The sequence below is a fragment of the Nyctibius grandis genome, chromosome 5, assembly GCF_013368605.1.
Source record: "Nyctibius grandis isolate bNycGra1 chromosome 5, bNycGra1.pri, whole genome shotgun sequence".
Classification (NCBI taxonomy): domain Eukaryota; kingdom Metazoa; phylum Chordata; class Aves; order Nyctibiiformes; family Nyctibiidae; genus Nyctibius; species Nyctibius grandis.
The window spans coordinates 4,848,767-4,874,465 of NC_090662.1; the positions used below are offsets into that span (position 1 = coordinate 4,848,767).

At 45.4% G+C, this 25,699-nt stretch overlaps 1 protein-coding gene across 2 annotated transcripts in view; it reads right to left on the reverse strand.

The window, feature by feature from the left end:
• Positions 1-25,389, reverse strand: part of PRKCQ (protein kinase C theta) — a 71,134-nt gene extending 45,745 nt beyond the window's left edge. For both annotated transcript variants that reach the window (XM_068400492.1, XM_068400491.1), the window contains exons 1-4: positions 24,796-25,389; positions 4,796-4,950; positions 4,548-4,702; positions 3,286-3,411 (exon numbers count right to left, since the gene is read on the reverse strand). In XM_068400492.1, the coding sequence (XP_068256593.1) occupies positions 3,286-3,403 (118 nt within the window). In that variant the 5' untranslated portion in view covers positions 3,404-3,411; positions 4,548-4,702; positions 4,796-4,950; positions 24,796-25,389. The remainder of the gene's footprint in view (positions 1-3,285; positions 3,412-4,547; positions 4,703-4,795; positions 4,951-24,795) is intronic.
• Between the last annotated feature and the right edge of the window lie 310 nt (positions 25,390-25,699).

Genomic DNA, 25,699 nt, shown 5'->3' on the forward strand with positions numbered 1-25,699 from the left:
GGGCAGCAGCTTCCACTGTAGCTGGGAGTGCTTTTCCTGGAGGCTTGCTGAGTTTAAACATGGAGCAGGATCTTTCACAAAGCAAATGTCACCAAGACAGGTGGTGAAATGGCACGGGGCCGGGTGGCTCATGAAGGCAGAAGCCATTTTTAAAGGGCAGATTTTTTTATACCTCAGAGGTGCCTATGATCTCTGAAATGGTTTGTCTTCGGTAACAAATTGCTATAAGACTTCTCACTACACAGAGGCATTTGGTTGTTTTTTTTTTAAGATTATATAATAAAATACTAGGATCCCTTTTACAGAATGAACAAGTGGGAAAAAAAAAATGCTGCCCAATCTTTCCTGAACTTCTGGAATTTCCTAGGGTGCCCTTGTTGTGACACCCTTGTGTCCACAGATGATGTGCACTACAAGACCCTTGGTGTCCCAATGACTTATTCATCATGGCTGGTCAACAAAGGACAGCCTTTGGCATGAACCCAAAGGTAGACTCAAGCTCCCTTTTTGGGGGAACCAAACACATCTATCATCTACTAATGCTCCATTTGCAAAAAAAAAGACATCCCCTCCCAAAAAAAACCCCACTTCCTCACACTTTGCTAATGCTACACATGGTATATATCTGATCCTTAATAGGACATCGCAAAAGTCAGAGCAGAGTCATCTACCAAAACAGTTCCAGCACAGAGCCTGCAGGGATTTGGGACTGGATCTACCCTGGATTCAGCTCTGGGTTTAGGCACGTCCTGCCCTATATTCTGCACTCACTACCATATAGCAGTCATTTGTCCTGAAGAAACCTTAATGGCCATGTGTCAGAGCACAAGGCTGGGAGTCAGGATTGTCCACATCTCTTACCAGCTTTGCAGCTCATTCACTCCTGCTCCTTGGACATGCCACTTTAGCCAAAATTTGCATATCAGGGCATCAATATAATTTTGTTTTGATCCCATTATGACTGAGTAGCAAGTGGTCTGTGAAAACAGAGAGCTGGAGAGCAAACTATGGTCAAAAAAATCACAAAGCAGGGATGCAGCTATTTCAAATATACTCAGCTAATGGTTGTTCTGAGACCTTCATTGCCTTTTGCCTTCTCTAAGCCTGCTTGAGCACGATAGCTCCTTGGGATGGTCACGTTGAGAGCATTTCTGGCATTTAGAGTCAGGCTCATCTCACTGAACGTCAGTCGCGTACCTCTGAGTGGACTGCCTAAACTGCCCTCAGAGTCAGTGTAGAGCACTGGGCTTTTCTAGGGTGTGATCCATCAGACCCATTATGGATGTCTTCCTCAAGATGAGAAGAATCCCACCATGGAAATCCCTGTTTGTTCTCGTGGGCTATAATGCAAAGGTAGCTGACTTGCTCAGATATCAATATCCTTGCAGAAGACTGGAATTATAGAAGAGATGGAGCCCATTGTGGTCTCGTCTTGTCCTAGTCACCTTAAGGTGAGGTTAGCCATCTACACATTTAGACACCCTCCACCAGCAGTAGATTAACACCTCCCAAGGGTGATTTAACCTATGCTAAGAAGGGAGTCTGACATGAATCGGTCTCGGGAGTTTCCTGCTGTATCACTGACATAGAATCATAGAATCATAAAATCATAGAATGGTTTGGGTTGGAAGGGACCTTAAAGATCATCTAGTTCCAACCCCCCTGCCATGGGCAGAGACACCTTCCACTAGACCAGGTTGCTCAAAGCCCCATCCAACCCAGCCTTGATGAGAAGTCCCTCTGGCTGCCCCACCATGATCTGAACAAAGGCTAGACAAGTGCAATTACACCCCAGCAAACAGAAATCTTCTAATAGAAGGATGTCATTTTCCTATATTCAGTCCTCGCTAATGGAGAAAAGTTCCCCCAAAGACACTTTTAAATTTCTTGTTGGTAGAGGTATTACTATTATTATTATTATTATTACTATTATTATTACAATTACTATTATTATTATTATTATTGACTCTCAGGAGCACAAAAATTATATCCCTTAGTACATTTTTGTTTGTTAGATGCCAGAAAATGCTTTCAGCTCTGTGTAAGACAAATAAATATAGGTCTGTGCTGACCAAATGGATTTTATTCACTTTTGAACTGACAAGATACTTCAATTTGAGTTATGGCTTTCAAAGGCCTCATTAAAGCAAACAGCCAAGCCCTGCACAGAGCTGAAATAGGACATATTATCAGTAAAAAGTGAGATCTTAGGGATATCTTGTCATGCAGTATTTTCTTTCCTCTTGAATTTACCAGTCACCACATCCTCAAGAATCATTTAAAGTATAATTTAAGCCAAGACAAAGTTCAATGTTATAAATACTGACTCTTTTTTTTTAAAAAAAACCCAACACACAAACAAAAGGTGAAATGATGAATTGTTTTAAATTTCTAAAATTTCTTTTTTTTTTTTAAACTACTTTAACATCCTCTAAAGGTTAGAGTAATGGGTTTCTCAAAGTATAAAAAGGGATTTTTGAGTTGACTTAACTTTTAAAGGAATCACAGCAGTCAAGTTAGGAATTTATCAAAGTTTTAAGATACATAACAGCCAATATGAGGAATTCCCTATAACTGAAGGTCTTGATCTTCATGATTCTTGAAAAGCAGAACTGAAGAACTTTTCATCCTCTCGCTGGGACTATTTTTATGCAAAAGACATATAAGAAATGTTTTCCCAATGAGGATTCATCAGTGTTGTTCAATCAGGAAAAGTGTGCAATAATCCATATACACGGACAAAGAAAACAGCTCAGCAGGAGGTTTCACTTTCAAACATTTTACATATTACAGCAAATACACAGATAAATTAACTCTCTCTGCAAAGACTGGGGTTGTTTGAGAGCTGTTTTTTATTAAACGGTGGAAGTTGCTGGACCTGTCAGTTCCTCAAAAAAATGTGACAAACAAAGACAGCTCTCCCAGGATATTTCTAGGACTCACAGATTTCATCTGTCTGGACTCCCACTGACAAACCAACAACTGGTCATATAAGAGTGAAACTGAATACAGCTCAGCTCATCTGCTCTGTCACATGCTGGGACCTCCTATTCAGTTGATAATAACCTCAAACTGAAGACACAGGCTTGTTAGGCATCACCTTAAAATTAGATTGTCTTGCAGGCCATGTCAAACTCAAACTTGCACTGTGCTGAGACACAAAAGGCCCTTCACAAACCCTTATAAAGATTTACCAATGTGCTTCCTACACACCAGTAATGAAACAGTAAGGCACACTCACGTCTTATAAAAGCTCACGTGCATATTTAACATCTCCCCACTTACCTGACTCCACAGCTTCTTTAACCATCACAGCACAGTAAGGGTTAATCACCTCCCCCTGGGACGGCAGGTAAGGGCCACTGTCGTAGTTGGATAAACCAATACGCAGAAAAGGAGACATGACAAGTCCTGTGTCAAACAAAAGACAGGCGATATTTGGGAAGAGTCTAAAAATTCCCTTGGTTTTAACCAGCCTCTTATCTCCGTCGGACAGGGGTACGCCGGCTGTTAGTTATCCATCCAGCTGGAGACTCTCTGACTTCCTCCACTGTCCAGCACGATGACGGACTGACCGAGCGCCGCTCAACGTGCGTAAGGTAGCGTAACTCAGCTGTCGGCTTAACCGCGTAGCTGAACTCATCGCAGGGTTGGAAAGACCTGCAACAGCAGCTTTGAGTACTAGTGACTTGACGCCAGCCGTCAGGAACGAGAACGACAATACACAGAAGCCAAATCAGGACTTTCTTGGCTGGGATAACCTCTGCTGTAATTTATGTTGAGTCACGCGTTCAAGAACCCGAATGCGATGAGAATAGAAAGGGTTTCGGGAATACAAGGCTGTTGGAAGCCTGCAAGCTGAACATGAAACTGTGAAATAACTGTGTACTATTTATATACAGCATGAAAATGAACTCGGGCATTCAACTGCCTGGGTGCTGACCCATATTCATAAGTGAAGCTCTAAAGAGAAAATTCAGCTCATATGAACCACACTGTGTGGAGTGGAGCAAAAAAAAAAAAAGGATCTCAGGATAATTTTAAGCAGCTGAAAACAGAAACATATAAACCCAAGATGCCAGGAAACACAACAAAGCCTTTGGGTTGGTCTTCTCTGTAGGCTCTTTCAGACCTTCCAGAGAGAAGATTTAGTGAAACAAAATTATGAACTGCTGTAGCTGGTGCCCATCGTTGTCCCATCTGGGCCCAAGCACTGGGATTTACCACCCAACTTTTGTGTCAGCTTCTGAGCTTGTCATTCCTCGCTCCCCATCTAGACAATGAGGAGCAAGAAGCACTTTGAACTCAGCTGTGTCTTCGACCACCAAAGTTAAAAGACATGAGTCCTATCACCAGCTTATACCTAACAAATATATTGACAACAATATATTGTTCAACTACAACAGCAAAAAGTTGAATGACTTGTGGGGTGGGATGCAGCCCAAGTCTCTTCTTTTTACACATAAAATACTCTATCCCAAGGGCAGCTTCTCTAGCCTCACGCAGAAGAAGATCCAGATTAATTGCTGGGAATGGCATTTTCTTACCTGTAAATGGTATCTTCCTGACAGACAAGTTCAGTCTCTGGCAAGAGGGGCTTCTCTTTTCATCACAGTTGTGGACAGCATGGAAAGGATTTTCTCAGCTGAAAGAATGAGGATAACTGCTCCTCTGGCTGGGTTGACTTTAAAACTTGGACTCTCTGTTCAAGGAGACAGGAGGCAAGACCATCAAGGAGTGAGGAAAACTTGAGAAACCAAAATGTAGCCCTTTGCTTGAGTGTCTTCTCTCTTACCCAGCAGTGTGGAGCGATGAGTTTCCATCAGCCCCCTGTGCAAAAGTCTAGGGCGACTGTAAAACTCAAAACAACTTTCTGTTAGTGCGTGGCCAGGTCTCAGCAGGTTGTTGTTTTGCTTGTCTCCTGGATATGGTGAGATCTTCTCCTTCCTCCTGTTTTATAAAATGAAGACAAATGGCTACAGTTAGCACTGGGACTGAAACACCCACTATTCTGGCGTGAATATCCATAAGTACTGAGCACTCATGCTGCAACACCTTCTGACACTTTGGCAAACAAGCAGCCCGTGCAGCCGACAGCAGCTATTCTCTGACAGAGATTTCAGCAGGGGAGGCTTCCCAGGAGGTTTCTCTAAATTTGTTACCCTACTTAAGGCCAATCTATACAATGGACAGCATAGGAAGACTCTCCATCCCATTTGAGTTCCTGGGTAGGTTAGCTAATAACCAGGCTGAGTTTTCATGAAAACAGCGGACTCCTAAATCCTCTTGGATACTGTGCTTAAAAGAGAAGAAAACCATCAGGTTTCTGGGGAAGACAGGATAGGACATAAAGAGAGAAAAAAAATCCTGCGACTCATGTCTACTGTGTATCCCTAGGAATGCACAGATGATGGGCCACTAGCAGCTATCAGCCCTCCTCTGAAGATTGTCCAAGGACCTCTGCATGTGGCATTGCCGTCAACTGGGAAAACATCAGCACTTTTGTAATTTTACAGAAGTTAGTGGGAAAAGAAAAGCACCACCTGGGGCTGGATGCAGGAGATAAGGATGATCCTGTTCTCTGGATGAAGGCAGCATCTCGCTGCACGGTGTTTCAGAAACACATTTAAAAATTTCTTTAACAGGAAGAAATATATGTATGTCTATTTCTCCCCTCTGTTTGATGCAATTATTTAGCCATTTCCTTTGTTTCAAAAAATAAGCAGCCTACTTAATCTAAAGACAAAAGGAAAAACAAATCAAAGGATCTCTGGCAGCAGAATGGAAATCCAAGTAGTTTCATGTTCTGTCTGTGCAATGTAGCGTCACTATGGAACATCAGTATGGAAAGCTAACAAGACCCAAAGATGAAGGCCAACAGTCAAGACATCTGCATCAGGCCCCTTTGTGTGAAAGGAGATGTATTCTGTTTGCTTCTACCATAGTCCACTAATAGTTCTGGTGACTGCTGGGCAAGAGAAGATTATGTATACTCTTCAAAATCCCCACTTCCCATACCCTTGGCTTTAAGAGCCTATTGTTCCATGGACGGGATGGGGAGGAAGTGCAGGGAGGGCTGTAAGCACTCCCTTACCAAGACATTCAAAACTCACTTTGAAAAACTCAGGGTGCTAGACAGAATTACTAGTCAATATGTTGGGCATCTAAGAACATGAGCATTGCTAAAGGAAGACAAAGGTTTTCTGATGACTCCTCAGCACTAAAATGTAGTAACACTATTGGTTCAAGTTCTAAAGAAACAAAACTAGGGCTAAAAGTTTGAGCCGGACATTCATCACATTTCAGTGAAATCAATGTAGTTACAACATAGTTAAAATTGTGAAAGCATCTTGTCCTGCTAAATACTAACATCACTGCTCCAAAAATCACTGGTTTGATGTGCTACAATATACCCACGTTCAGATCTGTGGATCTGCTCCCTAAACAGTGGCATTTAAGACTAAGCAAAACTAAGCTGAACACCCCCTGCCCTCCCCCCACGTGCAATATTCCATTCGTCTCTGTGCAATCAAGCACTTCATGAATGGGTTTCCCAGAGAGGTTGTGGAGTCTCTGTCCTTGGAGATATTCAAAAGCTGTCTGGACATGGTCCTGGGCAACTTGCTCCACGTGGCCCTGCTTAAGCAGGAGAGTTGGACAAGATGACCTCCAGAGGGGTCTTCCAACCTCAAACAGCCTGTGATTCTGTGAAAACATGCGTGGGACAGATCTCACGCAATCCTAGATGTCTACAGCATCGGTGTCTCCATGTTAGGTAGTTACCTGGGCTTCTGAGAGAGGAACAGAAAGAAACTGGTACCCACAGATCATGAGCTGAACCCATTTTAGACCCTTCCATTAGCATGCGATGAATCCATTTCTCTCCTTTGAGAGCAAATGGGAATGCCTGGGGATGATCTGTTCACAGGGAGCACCTCCACTGTAGACATCTATTTTTGATCAGATTCCTCAAGCCATTAACTTTCAAAAAATCCACTGCATCTTATCGGATCTAAAAGACTTATGTTGGGACTTCACATAAGCCAGTCTATTGCATGAGATGTTCTGCAGTCACCAGCAAACAGGCGAGCATTTTCTACCCAGCTGCAAACCTTGTAGGTTTGGCACACCTAATGCTAGCACTAGCAAACCAACAGCTGCCCATATAAGCCTTGCAAAGGCTGGCTAAAAGCTAGCTAAAATCAGATTTATACTGTTGTACCAGCCTCGTATGAGCACTCTGCCTTGCGGTGAATTTCTTCACCCTGTACAATAAATCAGAGAGATAACTGGTTTCCCGCTTCTCTCTCACTGTCTTTCCTGAAACCACCTTGGCTTTGGCCCAAACATCTGTTTTCCAGGTCATATCTCCAGCGTTTGCCACTACAGGACTGCTACTTGGCTCGCATCCACAGCCATAAACAATTAAGGAACAACACAACTCAGCTCCAGCAACGGCTCACTGTAATAGCAGCAGTTTAATTTAACACTAGAAGCAGCTGCAATGCATATGGAGAGCGTCTGCTTGATTTCCCAGTGGAAAGGATATTATATCTGAAAACTAAGGATCAAATGCATCTTTCTATAAAGGACTACCTGCAACCTTTCCTCCAATAAAACACTAAATACAGTGTAATTGGGGTTCAGCAATACTGCACCCTGCTTCGGTGGCACGGGGGAGCTTTGCCCACTCTGGAGAATAATGTTAACATATGGAAATCATTCCCAAACGATATTAGGAAGTAATAAACTCCTTAATATCCTTAATCAATTGTGGTTAAGGAGAGAGGAAGAAATGAGTTCCTGCTCTTAGTCAGCGGAAGAACTGTGTTGAGGACAGCTGCCTTTAGTGGGATTTATGCTTTTCTGTTTTGCTGAATGCAAACAGATGCACGAATGATGCAGTAAAGATGACAATTTACTGAATGAGGGCCAACTGTGGGGGGGAAGTATTTCTGCATTTGAGATGCTGCTTTCCTAATGTCATCAGACTCTCATTTTCTAGAGGTCAGAGGGATTATTTCCAGCTCTTTCCCCTTTCTGAGGCAAAACTGTGCATGCAAAATGAGTTCATAATCTGAGGATCAGCATTGTCAAGTGGCAAAGGAACCAGGAGTTGTAGCTGAAGGGTATGAACTTTCCTTCACCCCCAGATGAAAGGTATCTCCCAGCCAAAAAGGCAGGTCCTGATCCTGCAAAAATCTCTTTATATAGCTGGTGGAGACCTGCACGTGAGCGTAACTCAACACACCTCAGGGTCTTCCTGCAGATTTGAAGAGCGACATTGAACGCCAACAGCGATGGCTGGGGTCCCCATCTCTGCCCCCTGACAACTGATATCCCGCAGACCATACAGTAAGGAACAGGGGTCTAAATAACTCTCGAGTGACTTTCATTTTGGGTGCTCATATTGTCTGTTGTTTCAATGGAGATCCATCCAGCCTGTTCATAAAGGAGGAAGTTCAGAACCCCTCTGGGTGCCACCCAACATTTCTCACATTTCCTTTTACAAGGGTGTGGATCAGAGAAGGAGGAAAAGGAGGGGAATTCACATAGATGTTTAATTTTCCCTCTCTCCATAGTCAGTCACCCCATCTGAAGCATCTCGCAAAGGTGGTGGAGAGAGAGGGCAAGGAAAGGCAGGACCAGCAGTATCTGATGGGATTGGTACAATATCAGACTTTGTGCAACTAAAGAGCATCCCAAAACTTCATGGAATAACCTGATTTCAAAACATAGGTGATGGTCTCCCCGCAAACCCTTCCCCATGGCTTGCAGACACAGAGGAAGCAGGCAAAGGATTTCTTCTGTCATGTGGAAATGAGGCTTGTAGACTTTTCTGGGGCCCATGGCAGGCACAGGAATGGGCATTTCTCTTTAAAAGCCTCTGGGCCATCTTGTGGTGCTTTGTTTAGAGCAAGTCACGTGTATCGGTAACAGGACCTGGTCTCTCATATATAGCCTTACAAACACGGCGGTTTGGACTCTGCTAAGTTCACATGGTTTCTTCCTGTTGCAATTGATGTGCACAAGACAAGACTGGAGCCTCAGGTCTATTTTCAGATCTTATGCGTGATTTAGCTACACTGGAGTTAATGCAGATGAACAGATTCACAGCTGTGAAAGGGTTGGTATTCATCCCACTGGGGAAAACGCGGAAAATTGCTGCTGGGAACGCCAGTGGTCATTGCATACATCCACAGACTCTAGGAAGGGATCTACAACCATTCTAGCAGATACATGAATAGCTGGGTCTTAAGAACAGGGAATCTGTGCTTTGCTCTCCTTAGGTCTCCTCATAACAATCACTTTAACCTGACCTAAATGCAGGCTACATCCAAAGACATGGTTCAGCTTTCCACCCCATCTCACACTGCAGGTTCCCAACCTCTTCCAGCACAGCCCGGTGTCTGTGTAGGGTTTGGGATCAGGGGACAGATTTGTCTAAAAGCAACCCTTCTTCTTTTCTTTACTCAACAAGCAAGTTTGCAGCTGCATCCATCCCCTGATTCGACTGACCCGTCACAGACGCGGGGGCCTGCACTAAGCAGGAATGATGACATGGGGGATGGTATGCAGCAACTGCATTTTGGTTGGGATAAAGAGACTGAGAAATCGTGGTCTTGCTGTCGGTGAAGAGATTAAGGGTGGATTCACATGAATATACTCAGACAACTGCAGCGCACATATGAGCTATCACCCCAGCTCTCATCATACACAGTAAAAAGATATAAATACTTGTAGGGGTGCATCACCCCATGCTAAAGAAGACATTTAAATAGGCTGAGCCAATCACATCCTGGTATTTCTATTTCCCCACTATGATTATGTCTACCCCAAAGATGCTCAAAATCAGGTTAAGTCCTACTAATGATGTTCTGACGTCCAGCGAAAAGGACCCAGATTGTAGGGTTGATCCGGGAGCAGATGCACTCATGTCTAACAGTTACGATAGCTTGAAAAGACAGTGAAATACATCTGGGTGGGGACCCCATATGTCCTGCCTGTCCAGGGCCATCTGCTCTGAAAGTCCCTCTAGAACTGGAAAGAGGGTCTAGTGCCCAGGGACATTCCTCAACACTTCTTAATTTGCTCATCTAGAAGGAGCCAAAGTCTCCCATCAAAAGGAGAATCTTTCAGATAATGCCTTTTGTTTTCCAATAGACAATGTGAATTTGTCTCCCTGTGGAGAGGCAAGATTTTTCAAGCTAAAATCCTTGCTACTTCTGCAAACTGGAAAGAGAAGCAGAGTAGACCCACCAAATCTCTATTGGGAATAAACCCCTCCAGGTCCTGTCCCTGGAGCTAGGTCATAACCCTGTTTTTCCTCACATTTAGTGAACATTTGTCATGTGTGATCCTGAAGCAAAGCAAACTGCACCCTCCCCTGTCCCACCTGAAGCATGCACAACTATTCAGTTTACTCTCCTTTGTAAATCTTTTCTTTTTTGTGCATTTTTTTCCCTTTGGGTTCAGATTATTAAAAGCAACTTGTTGGTTTTTCTTTCTTATTTTCCTGGAGCTTCTGGTTAATTTAATTTCCAGCATCACTCCATTTCTGCAACACTTGGGCCACACAAACTCAAAAGAAATGTTTTCAAACTAATTATCTCCCTTGTATTTATTTAGAAATTTTAATACTGACTTGTCTTTTCAGGTTTTAGATGCCTTCTAACAAACACAGGACAAACTTGAAGCAACAGTGCCCAGTTTTTCAAACACTGCACACAAAATGTCTTCAAAGAGCTTTTCAATATAACAAGGGAAACAAAAATATCTTGAACTGAGATGTAGCTAAAATATCTTCTTTCCTTTGGCCTCTTGTTCGTTAGCCCAGCAGTTCCTGTATTTCTGTAAGATTTTGGCGCTGGTTCACAGACTTCTTGTTATATTTTTTTTGTTTTGGTGGGTTTTAAAATGACACAGGTGGAGTTTGCCTCAAATACTTCACCATCTTGTATCATGACGGTCGTTAATGCACTGAACTTCCTTCCAGTGCCAGCATCTGCACCTATTTTTTATTTTCTTTCCTTTAAAAAAAAGAAGTCCCAAGGAGGGGGTCAGGACCACAATGGGACATATTCACAGAATCACAGAATCACAGAATCACACAGAATCACAGAATGTTAGGGATTGGAAGGGACCTTGAAAGATCATCTAGTCCAATCCCCCTGCCGGGGCAGGATTGCCTAGACCATATCACACAGGAACGCGTCCAGGCGGGTTTTGAATGTCTCCAGAGAAGGAGACTCCACAACCTCTCTGGGCAGCCTGTGCCAGTGTTCGGTCACCCTCACCGTAAAGAAGTTTTTCCTCAAATTTAAGTGGAACCTCCTGTGTTCCAGCTTGCACCCATTGCCCCTTGTCCTGTCAAGGGATGTCACTGAGAAGAGCCTGACTCCATCCTCTTGACACTTGCCCTTTACATATTTATAAACATTCATGAGGTCACCCCTCAGTCTCCTCTTCTCTAAGCTAAAGAGACCCAGCTCCCTCAGCCTCTCCTCATAAGGGAGATGTTCCACTCCCTTAATCATCTTCGTGGCTGTGCGCTGGACTCTCTCTAGCAGTTCCCTGTCCTTCTTGAACTGAGGGGCCCAGAACTGGACACAATATTCCAGATGCGGCCTCACCAGGGCAGAGTAGAGGGGGAGGAGAACCTCTCTCGACCTGCTGACCACACCCCTTCTAATACACCCTAGGATGCCATTGGCCTTCTTGGCCACAAGGGCACACTGCTGGCTCATGGTCATCCTGTTGTCCACTAGGACCCCCAGGTCCCTTTCCCCTACGCTGCTCTCCAACAGGTCTGCCCCCAACTTGTACTGGTACATGGGTATTAACCTCCTTCCTTCTGCAGGCACAGTTTCATGCCTATCATTAACCTCGTTCAGCAGTAGAGGTATTTAATTGCTTTATTTAATCTGGAAATTTGCTAAAGGAAGGTATTTCGACCCAGAATCATAGAAATGTTGGGCTGGAAAAGAGCATTCCGCTCATCCCTCTGCTTCCTGGCAGACTGTCTACATCATCCTTGACATATCTGTCTAACCATCTGTCAGGAACGAAGCTTCTTGTGTGCTTGGTGTTGCCACATGCTCCTCAAAAACGTGGACAAATTTGTCACAGAGGAGCCTCGGATCGTAACTGGAGTCCACATTGGACATCCACACCTTACTTCTGTGCGACACAAAGGACTTTGGAGATGTATTTTAGGAAAACAATTTTGATCTAGGGTTGTCCCGTGTTTCTCCAGAGCTTGCCCTATTATTTAAGGAGAATTAGTGTTTCCTCCTTGCTCCTTTCCAGCACTGTACACTTCCTATTAGACACAGCAGATAGGAACTGCAAAAAGGTGCCTGACTGCCACATAACTTCATTTTATGCACATCAACACCATGAGCCCAGCTCTGGTCCACAGCCCTCAGCCGCCTTCTCCCTCCCCTGCGGTCCTCCCAGTAAGTCTGCAGGAATCTCTGCCCCTGCAGGCACCTGGCTGAGCTCACACTTTACAATTAACACCACCACGGATATTTCAGAAAATTCAGCCTTCTCCACACCCTCACAGTTTCATGTTTATTCCTAAACACCTTAAAAGCAAATACTTCTTTTGCAAGGCAGAAGCTGGCAGACCTGCTCCATCAGTCTTCGTTTCCATGGCTTCACCAAAATGACCCTCAATTAGGTTTTTTTTAAACTCCCATCAATCTCAGGGCTCCCTTCTGCAGATGCCACACCTGTGCCCTCTCTTGTCAACCCCATCCTCTATGTCTTTCCCGCTCCCAACGCCTCTGGACTCCAGCCACCTCCTTAAATGTACTCTTGACATATCGTTCCCTCTTTCTCAGTCAGACCAGAACTCAACGTAAAACTATACTTCTAGTTTAAATAAGGAAGCTCTGGCTCCAGGTAGGCTGAAAGCCCTCTTCTCACTTACAGTTTGGTGTCCTGTTCTCAGCATCAGAGGCTCAGGTGGGTTCCTGAGAGACTGTCCATCTCTGTCTCTTCATATCTTTCCACCCCACTTACCATTTAGCTCACACCAACTCTCTGAGAGGTCATTTGTCCACCAGTTTCTTTCTGTGCTTCTGCTCATAGTTATCTCTTTGACTGGGTGGACATAGGACACACAGTGGGTGGAACAAAACATAGTCAAAATTAATTTTAGCCCAAAGAATCATTTTTTTGGTTTTTGTTGGGTTTTTTTGGTTTTGGTTGTGGTTTCAGGTGGGTTTTTTTCCGTATCACCTCCTGGCTGCTGAAGCAAACCTTCATGGGTTCATCTTCACACTGTGTGAAGAGCTAAGTCACGATCGTGCAGACAATATCTGCCTCCCTTCTACCCAAAATTCACACTCTTTTCCCTACTAACTAGCCCTGGCTCGTACTGTCCCCTGAACTCAGGAGGTAGCACAGAGACTTGCATAAACCAAGCCAATGTTCAGTCAGCCCTCACTAGCTATCTCAGTATTACGGTGGCTCACAGTCCCCAGGAACCATGCAGGGTTCACCTCAGCATCACTCTCCCAGCTCAGCTAAGCAATGCAGAGCACAAGGAAGACGTGCCGTCCCTCCTGCACACACTGCCAGAGAAAAGCTCAATTACATACTCAGATATCCAGGTGCAATAGCAGAGGCAGTCCTGGTGCACTCAAAATCCCAAACAGGGACTAGCTCAAAAGCTGTGCTACCTCTGTACAATGGTACGAGTTACAACCACAGCAGCACTTGCAAAGATGCAACAGATGATTGTTTATTTTAGACAAATGAGGTCACTTTTATTGTGGTCAGAAAAGGAAGGATTGACCAAAGAAACCAACGTGGTGCTTTGCTCTAGAGGACAAAGGTTAAAGTCAGTTACCACCCCTTCCTCACCACTCCCAAAAGCAAGAAAGTCCCTTTTTTCTGAGGTGATAGCATAGCTCTTGTCTAACATAGAACTGCAGAGACAGACGGGTTGTGAAAGTGGGAGCTACACCATGAAGAGGCATATTGGTGGCTACTAGGACTTCAGCAAGCACATATGGCACTCCCTGAAAGGATTGAATTCAGAGGCTCACATCAGTACCGTGGTCCAAAGCTCATTCAATTAACACCACATCCTCCTTGTCTACCATACCACTGCCCTCTGCTCACTCCTCATGGCCTCCCTCTGTGTGATTAGCAAGAGAGCTCCACGAGCATATGGGGCTGTAGCTGGTGATGCTTCTACTACTGGGGTTCGCTGCCCAAAACGGACCACAGTCCCCAGGAACCACCCTATGGCAGCTTCTCCCACAGAGATATGGGTCCATCTACTGATCCTGACATGCTGGAGGTCCCCTTCCCTCCACTCTTTGCCCAAACAAACCAATATACGGCTGGGATTCCTGACACCTAACTTTAGAAATTCACTCTACCACCTACTCCATATACATCTGCATATGGACTATTCACCCCAGGCTCCCTTCATAAAGGACAGAAAGAAAGAGATCTGCTGGGTTTTCAATTTCCATTATCTCCATGTAGCTGACTAAAATGGGTCAAATGCCTGGTGACCTCAAATGCCTCTTTGTCCCCACAGCTGACAGACACCAGACAGCTAGTTCAGGTGGAGATGTCTGTCTGGCATTTAGGCTTCTGAGACAAGAGGGGATGGCTCCCAGTCATGGTGTCTCACCTGCCAGCAGTTAAGCAAATTCAGAGATCAGCTTACAGGTCTTTGTCTGCATCGAGACCCAAATGAACTAACACATATATTGCAGAGAGAGACAAATAAGCTGAGGAGAAAGTGATGGTCTACAGCTTTGCCTAAGTACAACAGACTCTGAACCAAAGCTCACTGAAACCTCTATTTTACTTTCTATGGGGTTTGAATCTGGTCTACAAATAAGGCAGAAGGACAATGCTAATAACTAGGAACTGGAAAAACTGACATAAGCCGTATAACTGAGTTTTCTAATTATGAGATTTGGTAAAAGCACCGTCCTTTCCAATTTCACTAGAAAATACACTGCAGAGAACCACCTTGCTTTGATGGGGGGAACAGGGAGAAACAGAGCTGTTTTCAAAAGACTTTTTCTACCTTATTTGCTCAAATGTTTTAATAAAAACATCTGTAGCTGCCCTGACAAACACCCTCCCCTTGCACGAGGGGGAGGAGGGGACAGGGGAGCTGAAAACGGAAGCTGGAGGATGCACGTTCTTTACTATTTCACCAACGTTATAAATCAAAATATAAATAGCAAGTGTTACTGCAAGGGTGGGAGGGGAAAACCTGGGTAAATTCAGCTCTCAATGTGTGCACAGTCCTTCAAGACAAATAACGACGACTCCCACATCAGCATTTGTCTCTCTGGTTTCCGTGGATAAGTAGGGTACGACCTTGTCTAAATCCCATTCACAAGCCAGAACAAATCTCTATAAGCCCCAGCTGCTCTTTCTGTTCTCAGCATACCAGACCCAAAATGCCTCCTCTTTCACTCAGACTGATTCTTCCCCCATTGCAGCTATTCCTGACTTTGTCCTGCTGATTTACATCAGAAGAGGAGCGGGCTCACCAGCACATAGAAACTCCACAGCAAAATCAAATGACCACATCAAAAAACTCCTCAGGAGAAAAGGCTTGGATCCAAGTGAAAAACCAATCATATGCAAGTTTAATTTTGAAACAAAATAGAAGTTAAGTTTCTTCTCCCAATGCACTCACAGAAGTCTGGAGCAAGGTTCATGGGGACTTATGGTGCTGGATGGCCCCAAAGCTTGGCCTCATCACTGATGTGACAACCGTCCTGTTGCTGGCTGTGGTGTCCCTGAGTAGCCCTGTAGATTGTTATCTGCTATTTATAAAATCACGGGGTCATCAGAAGACCAGGCTGAATTAGGACTTCACTTGTGCCAAGGCAAAGCCGCAACAAGCCTGCACATTTCAGGAAAGTTACTCCAGCCCTACACGTGTGTGTCTGCAGATAATCCTGCTGCCACTAGCATTTCTCTCTTATTTTTTTAATTAAAAAATAAAATTAAGGCCACATACCTGGGCAGTTTATTTAGGTTACAGGTTAAATTTTGCCTCTCAGACAGAGACATTTAGTTCACAGTGACGCTACAGCTGCTGCGTGTTTGGTCCCAAGGACAGAACTGGATCCAAAGTGCTGAGTTACTGCATCAATGAGGACACATAGGGACAAAGTATACATCTACTTTTCATATTTTACATTTCTTTACATGTATTTAAAAAGTACGGTTGTTTGATTGCTTACTTTACTAGTAAGTGGCAAAGCTCTGGTTCCTTGACCACTCCAGTACCAACCATTTCAAGACAAGAGGAAACGGCCTCAGGTTTTGCCAGTGGAGGTTTAAATTGGATATCAGGAAAAATTTCTTCACCGAAAGGGTTGTCAAGCATTGGAACAGGCTGCCCAGGGCAGTGGTGGAGTCACCATCCCTGGAGGCATTTAAAAGACAGGTAGATGTGGTGCTTACGGACATGGTTTAGTGGTGGGCTTGGCAGTCCTAGGTTAACGGTTGGACTTGATGATCTGAAAGGTCCTTTCCAACCGAAACGATTCTATGATTCTATGATTCTATACCAAACCCCAGAAAAACCTTACTGTCAGTCCAAAGTTACGAGTACATTTGTTAGAGGGGTTCTTCTCCCACAAAAAACCACAGAATAACTTCACAGAACAATGAGTTGGCCAAAGCCCTACAGCCAGTCTGCTTTGAGAATACATCCTCTTTCACCCTTGATCTCTGCGCCCCGAGATGAGCTACATTAAACCCACACTCTCAGCAAATGCATGCATTTACAGTGGTGCAACAGCCCTTCTGCTTATTGGGATGGACTGGGTTTTTGCTTTTCCAGAAAACCTGTGGTGCAACGACATATGAGGGAGGAATTGCACTTCATGGCCTGGGCGGGTGGCTGCTCTGCAATGAAATATCCAGGCGTGACAACAGAAGAGGAATCTGTGTTTGACTTTGAGCTACTGTTTGGGTTATAATTTGTCTGCTGTACTGTTACTGGATCTTTCAAATGCCTCATACTTACAAAGGTAAGAAACAGAGGAATCCAGAGGAGTCTATGCCCTCACAGATGACTTTTTAGGGCTGTGATTTAGTCCACAACACTCTCCCAGACTTAGCGGTGAGGGGCAGGTCCATGCTGGTAACCAGGGAGAGCCATTTCTCTGCTGAGGTCCAAAACTTTCTATATGCAGCATGTAAGGACATTCATCAGGTTCATTATCCCCTTCTGGCTACATCCCTTCCTAAGGGCAAGGGCGTATCTCCTTTCTGTCCAGTGACGGTCACAAAGGTTCCACTAAACCCAGACTAAGCAGTTTGGTCTTGTGAAGTGAAGCCAATGCTGGAGGGATCAGCAGTGCATGGACACACATGTCGCACCCTGAGTGGACCAAGATATCTTCTCTGGTCCCGAGAGCAAAAGTATATCCATCCCTGAGGTATATCTCCCTTCCCTGAAAGATTCTCATCCATCCTGTCTACAAGGAACAGTCCCATCATACGCTGTCACTCAAAGTGCTCCTGCCAGAGCGCTGCTCAGACAGGCCACAACCAGACCTGGGACTCTGCTGACACTTAAATGGTCTTGCTGACCACAGCACAGTGCTCAGCCCTGTTATTTTACTAGCATAGCCAGTAACTCCAGACACACAATAAAGAATGGGACATGCTTGCTCTTAGGAGCACATCCACTGGCTCACACCGGCTATCAGGTGGAGCTGTGCATCCTGCCCAGCAGGAAAGAGTGGGCAGCAGGTCCCAATCCTCTGCTTAACACCAAAGGTGGTCCAGCAAGGAAAAGAAGCATCACTGGGGGAACATGACCAGGTATCATTGCTTCAGTTTGGACTGGGACTTGGTTTGCTCTACATAAGATGAACATTTGGGTTCATTAAGTTCACCTGTATCTCAAGAGACCTCACCTTCCACCCTGAAAGTAAACAGTGGCTCCATGTTGCCCATAAGGTGGGAGCTTGAGGAAAAGGCACGCTTGCATTATTGCAGAGTCCGAGTGGGTTCACTCTAGTTGTGGGGCTATAAGGACTCCTTTCCATGAAGAAGCAATAGGCAGAAAGGTCTTATGCCTTGGATATCACCCAACAGAAGGTAATTAGCTCACTCTGTCCCAGACACATCTTCTGGGAGTGCCTCTTTCTTACTTACAAGGAGCAATGAACAAAGATGCTCTTGTCTTAGCTGTTCTGGTGAGGTGTGTAAGCATGAATCTTCATGCCCAGGAATGATGCTAATGAAGCCAGGGAAAGAGCCAAAGCTTCAAGAAAACTGAAGAGCACTTCTGTACAATGTGCTAGACCTAAACATAGGTGAATCTTTACCTTAAACCTTCACCCTTCTGCAGTAGGGAGGAATGTACTAGCCATCCCCAGTCCCACACCCACCTCTCACCATATACCTATCTATCTTCTACCCACCTTGTTGTAACCAGAGCCTTCTTCTCAGCCTATCTGTCTACACAGGGTTTTTCCTGCCCTAGATTGTTGTCATGATGAGTCTGATGTCTATCCTACCTCCTCCACTCACTTCTGCAGGCACGCTCACATCTTCTCCCATGTTACCACCAGTGGCTGGAATGACCTTTTCAAAGCAGTTTCAAACATCATTTTCCTGCCTTTCTAAATAATAAAACGCTCCATGAGCAGCAGGTGGTGAGCCAGTGTTTTTTGTTGCCATAGAAAATTCTGTCAAACATATTTGATACAGAACCACTTCTTCAACTAAAAAAAAAATGTTTTCTGAAGAAATGTTATGGTTTTTGCTCTAGGAAACTGACGTGCAAAGTCTGAAATGTTTTGATTCAGCCAACCTATCATAATGCCTCATAGAAAATATAGATAAGGTTCCCTCACATCCTCATTCTTTCTGTCAACCAGGTTTATCCACAGGACTACGTCTTCCATGAACACTATTGCCAGGGACACTGGGGATGGAGCCCACACCTTTCTGCACCACATAAAGAGGTCATGGTGCATCTTGGAAGCTCCAGGAAATCAACTGAATGGAAAAGCGCGTACCATCTCTAACTAAATTCCTAGACACACAATAATGGCATTCAGAATCAAAACATTTTTGTTGTGGACCAAAATATTTCCACTAAAGAACTAAAAAAATGTGAATATTTTCTGTGTTTTGGACCTTTATTTCTCTTGTCTTCTAAAACCAACTGAATCTGCAACCCTGAAGCTTCCAGCTCAGATCCAGCTCTTCTAACACCTTACCTGGGAGCATGTCACTATGCCCATGAACAGCTGTGATCTTGCAACACACAAGGCTGCAAGACTTCCTCCTTCCTTCCATCTCCTTCTTTCACCATTTCTACTTCCATATGTACCATGTTTTTGTTACCTTTGCTATAGCTCATTCTTATGTACACTGTAAACTCCTTAGGACCAACTTTTTTTATGCATTCATGCACTATCTCATTCTCAGCTCCTAGTCGGGGCAGTTGTAGTTATGGAGACAGTCCTCCTACTGTTGTGTTTGCTGAAAATTATAATGTGCCAAGTACAGAATGGTTTTTATTGCCATCTTTGAATTCCTTTACACATCATGGAAGATGTTCCAACCATCTCCTGTAGGCACCTCTCTTTGATGTCACATCAAATTCATTCCTTTAACTGTTCGTGGTCTGGCAACTCTGGATGAAAACTATCTGAATTTTTCATCACTGTAGGTGCCTCATCTATGCTAGGAGATGATTTCAATGCAGCAATACTTTGGTAAACTAATACATATTTCTCATGAAAAAAAAGACACTTCTTATAATTGCTTTTTCTGTTTTTCTAGTTTGTAATCAGTGGGGATAAGATGCAGGGCTTTTTCTTTTGCTAAACTCAGGTATTCAACAGACATTACTGATGAGATGCAAATAAAAAAATTATGCTGTGAAAGATACAGTTTCTCCACAGAGAGTCTCTTCTGCTCCTGGAGAAGTGCCGTCATCTCCTGATGGAAGGGCAAGAGTGCTCTGGCCTTGGGTGACACAATGGGACAGAATGGGGCTGAATGATCTTTTCTGCTCTGTTTCGTCTATACACAGCCTCAGTAACACTGCTCAGTGAAGTTCATGGCCTGGTTTGTGGATATTCCGAGGTCTTTCACACTGTTCTGCTGGCTGAGACGCCTCTTTTTGTCTGCAAGCACCTCCCAGGCAGTTCAGAGCTACTTTCTCCGTAATCTTTATGCAAAGCATGGAGGTTTTATCCCTGTTTTATAGCCAGGTCCAGACTGACATGCAGGACAGGTCCTCAGAGTGTCAGTCAAACACCTGTAGGTTAAAACACTTGGCCATGCAGGAAAAGCATTGCAGAGGACACAGCACAAAGTGCTCACGTGATGAGCTATACCCACCAGCCCTTCTCTCCCCACTGACCTGGCAGGGTGAGGATGCTCTAAAATGGTCTTAGCATTAAGACTCCCTTCACTTCCCCAGTGAAATGGCAAGTTCAGTAGACATAACAGAAGTCACAGGAGCAACAGAATCAGAATGAGTATGATACACAGATGGCCACAAGATTCATAATGTCCCTGTTCTCGCTTGTTTATCAGCTGGAAATTTTTTTGTCTTTTAGGGCTGGTATTTCCTATGCATATGCTCTGACTATATTGTTGTATCTCCTGGAGATAAGTGGGACATTTGCACTTGACAACGATAAGGAAAAGGGGATACACTTCTTTTGAATGAATGCCAAGCAAATTAAAAGACATAATAATCGAGGCAGCTGATTACTGAGAAATAATCCAGCCCAAAACAGGTCAAATGTGATGTGGAAATGACCATTCACAAAAAACAGAGAAATGTTTTGTAGATCTTGTAATCTGTAAATCTCAGGGCTCTTTACGGCTCAGATAAGTATCAAGAAAGTCACCTGAGAGAGAACTGAACCCTACATCTGCACCACACACGTGGCACCATGGTGAGAGGCAAGGTACGGTTACATGAGAGCTGCACCATTTGCTTTTCATCCTGCCCTGGGTACATCGTATATAACCGTACACTTCTTCCACGAGCGTTTCTGGCCAACAGGAGCAAACACAGGAGAGTACTCTTACACATAGGTGGAACTAAAAATATCCCGAAATGGGATGGCACAATTCTGTCCCAGCAAGCTGCTCCAAAGCAATGGTGTTGCTACAAGGTACGACACAAATCAGAGGAGTTATCCATGGCCAAAACAGCTGTGCGTAAGTTGAAAAACAATCTGGGTTCGTTCCACACACATCATAGAACCATAGAATCGTTTTGGTTGGAAAGGACCTTTAAGATCATCGAGTCCAACTGTTAACCCAGCACTGCCAAGTCCACCACTAAACCATGTCCCTCAGCACCACATCTACACGGCTTTTAAATACCTCCAGGGATGGTGACTCCACCACTTCCCTGGGCAGCCTGTTCCAATGCTTGACAACCCTTTCTGTGAAGAAATTTTCCCTGATATGCAATCTAAACCTCCCCTGGCACAACTTGAGGCTGTTTCCTCTCATCCTATCACTTGTTACCTGGGAGAAGAGACCGATCTCCACCTCGCTACAACCTCCTTTCAGGTAGTTGTATCATCAAAGTTAATAAACATTATCTCTACTGCTGGATGTGATCTGGTTGGTGGTGACAAATTAAAAATCTCCAACAGGCCTGATAAATCACAAAATTAACACAAACAAGCAACGATACAAAAAGCACCTTGCAATTAGCTACAGAGAAGGATTTGCAGTTCATGCTGCCTTTGCCAATGTTTTCCTTCCAACCAGGCCTACAACCAAGAGTCAGATGCTCTGGTTAGGACACAAGTGCAGGCAAACAGAGAACAACCACCACGGAATGGAAACAAACTGTGACGGCAAGCTTGCAGGCTAACACAGCCTGCCTTCTGATGTCAACCACGAACACGATCCGGTGGACATTTCTATGTGAGAACAGGCAGGTAGCACGTGAGTAACCCTGTGAGGGAACTGGGCATGCACACTAAGCTGTATGTACCTGTGATTACAGGATCAAGGCTCTGGTTAGTCCTATAGATGATTTCACACATACAGGTTTTGGATGTTCATACTACTGTATTGACTTTCTCTTCTATTTTGAGAATCACTTTTTCGAAGCTTCGGCAAAGAACAGCACTCTGCTTACACAAATCCTGGTTTCAGCAAAATGGGAAGCAACAGCAGAATGTGCAGTCAAGTGTTTTAACTTACACCCACAAATGTGTATGTAAAAAGCCAAAAGCAGTTCCTATAGAGCAGCCCTCCTGGCAAAGCCCTGGAAAGTGGTTAGTACTTCACCTCCTTCATAGGCTGCTGCAGAGCGCTTTGCAATTAAACCCGGACAATAAGAGAAGAAACCAAAAACTTTCCTTCAGAAGTTGCATTCACCATATCACCTTCTTCAGAACAAAGTGGGAAGATATACAGAGACTAACCTGAAAAAGATCCCAAGGAGGAAAAATAAAAACTTGTCATGCTTGTAAGCTAAGATGCTGGGGGTCTCCTTCCCTCCATCCCTCCTTCCTCATCTCTCCCTCTAAGCCTTTCCTTTGAGACCCTCCACCTCTGATGTGACAGTGGGGCACGCACTGCATCCGTGAGAAGCTCTGAGAGCCGACTGAGTGACTTTGAAAGGAAACACACTCGAGGCAGAAAAAAAAAATAGTTGGCTCCACCCTGGCAGTGTAATAACCTTCTGCTCAAAGCTCCCCTTGGTGTGAAAAAAAATGAAACGTTTTACCCAGTGTAGCAGTGTGATTACAAAAACAGCCTGGGCGCAGTGGGGCTGCTGAGATGCAGGATGGAGGTTCAGGAGGGGGATCTGAATCTTCTACAAGGCTTTGAAAGAAATTCGCAAAGCACATGTAGAAGCGGGGAGAAAGTCTAACTAAACTCTGCATTGTCTATGTCAGTGCAACTGTGGCACCATTTTAAAGCACGGAGTCTTTCAAGTCAGAAATCTCTGCACAGGCTGAGCATTACTTGCTTCATTCATGATGTGTCCTCATAGGGGTTGCCATAAAGTCATGTGAGGAAAATGAGGGTTCAGCATGGCTCAGGGAGCTTTGTCAAGGGAAGGCTGGTGGATGTCAAAGTCTCGTGTCCAGCCTAGACACCAAAAAAGAGACAGAGGCAACAACCCAGAGCCTACACTGGGATCCAGATTCAACTTGGATGTCAGGCGTCCAGCCAACGCCAGCTCGGTGGGTCTGTGAGCTCCAGGAAAGCAGCTATCTGAGGAGGCCATCTGATACCTCCAGCTGAATGCAGTCGGGCTCCACCGCAACCAGATGGGACAGGAATCTCCTTGGAGCAGGTGCTCCTTGCTGGTCCCTTGGCTCCTAAAGCACATTCCCCAGAAACTCAAAAATGCCTGGCAGCCTCAACTGGGATGTGGATTCGTTTCTTCAATCAAAAAGAAGGATAAAAAGAGAAATACAAAAAACACAGGTCCAGGACCTCAAGGATTTGGCTGTTCAACAATACAACAGTCAGAACATCACACTATTCACCACAAATAGTTCTGCTTCTCCCTCCCCCCCCCTCCTTTTTTTTTATAGCAAGTTCAGTGAAACTTTATCTCTTCCTGCCCTAGTAGCCCTACTAAATAATCTGCTATTAGCATGACTCAATTGAGTGGCTTTCAGCTGCTGAAGTCATTTTCTTTGCTGCCGTTGTTTCAAGGGTGGCAATTAAAAAAAAAAAAGAACCTGTAAAAAGCTTTCCGCCCCTGCAAAGTATCACATTACTGGAGACTAGAGAAAAGTACAGTCAGGAAGTTGGTTGCACTGTAGTTACAATTTAAAGGGTTCATTAAAAAGGGTCCAATCACACCTAAGAGTGTAACTTCATTAGCATTCAACGTGCATGCAGGGAACACAACCCAAGTCTCAAGACGGAGCAGCCACGCTGGGGTTTCAAGTCCCCTCCTTCAAAAGGAAATGCAGCTCACAACACTACGCAGCGGAGGAGGGATGGAGACAGTTCATTTCTCTTTACCGCTCAAATCTGCTTTCAAACTTCTCACAGCGATAGTTTGTAGAATATTACAAATTTGATACACTGAGATACAGTATCTCTAAAACTAGATTTCTGTCTAGCTGTCTTATTACACACTGCTGTAACTAAGAAACACCTACAAAACACCAGAGATCCTAGCAGGGGAAAGTATTTTCCCCTCTATATTTTCCCCAGTTTGTTTACTGTGTTGAATAACACTTTGGTTATAGTCGGTTTTCATTGTTTTTCTCATTTTCGCCTCTTCTTTGTATTGCATGAAGGCACATGGGAGAAAACACTTTTTTAAAGGCAGGAAAATGTGATTACGAAACCACAAACACTTGCAAAAGACATCAGGTGTAGAACCTGAAAGTAATTTAAACTCTTATTTGAGAAAAAAAAAAAAAAAAAAGAAAATAAAAAGCAAAGAACTCTCTGGCTGTATTTCAAGCTGACAGCTTTAAAATCCCGTAACGACCGAGGACCGGTAGCTGAGGCAGAGTGTCCTGAGCAGCACCCCAAATGCCAACAGCACCAGGATGTCCCAAACTTTCTCGCTCTTGTTGCCCCGCTGGGCACCTCCTGCCCGCACACGCCTTGCGCTCCGCACCGCGCTGCCCTGCGCAACGCCTGCGCGCCCCGCACCGCGCTGCCCTGCGCTCCTCCTCCGCCCGGGGGGTCTCCCCCGCTGCCCACCAGCCCCCGGCAATTCCCCCGCAGTGGGACGCCCTGCCCGGCCCTGCCCGCGCAACCCCCGCCGCCTTCCGCACCGCTCCGCACCGCAGGCAGTACCTGCTGCCCGCGCAGCGCCGCGCAGCTTGGGTCAGCTCAGCTCGGCTTGGCTCGGATTAGCCCGGTTCGGCTCAATTCAGCTCGGCTCGGCGCAGTCTGGTTCAATTCGGCTCGGTTTGGCTCGGATTAGGCCGGTTCAGCTCAGTTCGGTTCAGCTCAGTTCAGCTCTGCTCGGCTCGGCGCAGACTGGTTCAGTTCGGCTCGGATTAGGCCGGTTCAGCTCAGTTCGGTTCGGCTCAGTTCAGCTCTACTCGGCTCGGCGCAGACTGGTTCAGTTGGGCTCGGCACAGCCTGGTTCAGTTCAGCTCGGCTCGGCACAGCCTGGTTCAGTTCAGCTCGGCTCCGCACAGCCTGGCTCAGTTCACCTCAGCTCGGCGCAGCCTGGTTCAGTTGAGCTCGGCTCAGTGTAGCCTGGTTCAGTTCGGCTCAGCTCGGCGCAGCCTGCTTCAGCTCGGCTCTGCTCAGCTCGGCTTTGGCAGGGCTTGAGCCCAGTTCAGCCCGGCCCTGCTGGGCTCCGCCCGATGCAGCCCGGCTCGGCTCGGCTCAGCCCCGCTCGGCTCGGCGCAGCGCTGCCGCCGCAGCCGCCCCCGCCCCGCCGCCGCGGCCCGCGGGGGAAGCGCCCGCCGCCACCGCCGGGGCTGCCCTCTTCCTCCTCCTCCTCCTCCTCCTCCTCCTCGGCACCACCCCGCTCCGCGCCCCGCCGCGTCCCCTCTCCGCCCTCTGCCCTCCTCCCGCGTTTGCCCCCAAAAAGAGCCCGATCCCCGGGGGCTCGGTGCTGGCTGGGAGCTGAGCATCGTGTCCAGCCCTGCCAGGGACCCCGCTTAGGGGCTGCGCACACAGAAGCCCCTTTTGCGGACAAGGAAACCACGGCTGCAAAGAAACGGCCACCAAAAAGAACGAAATA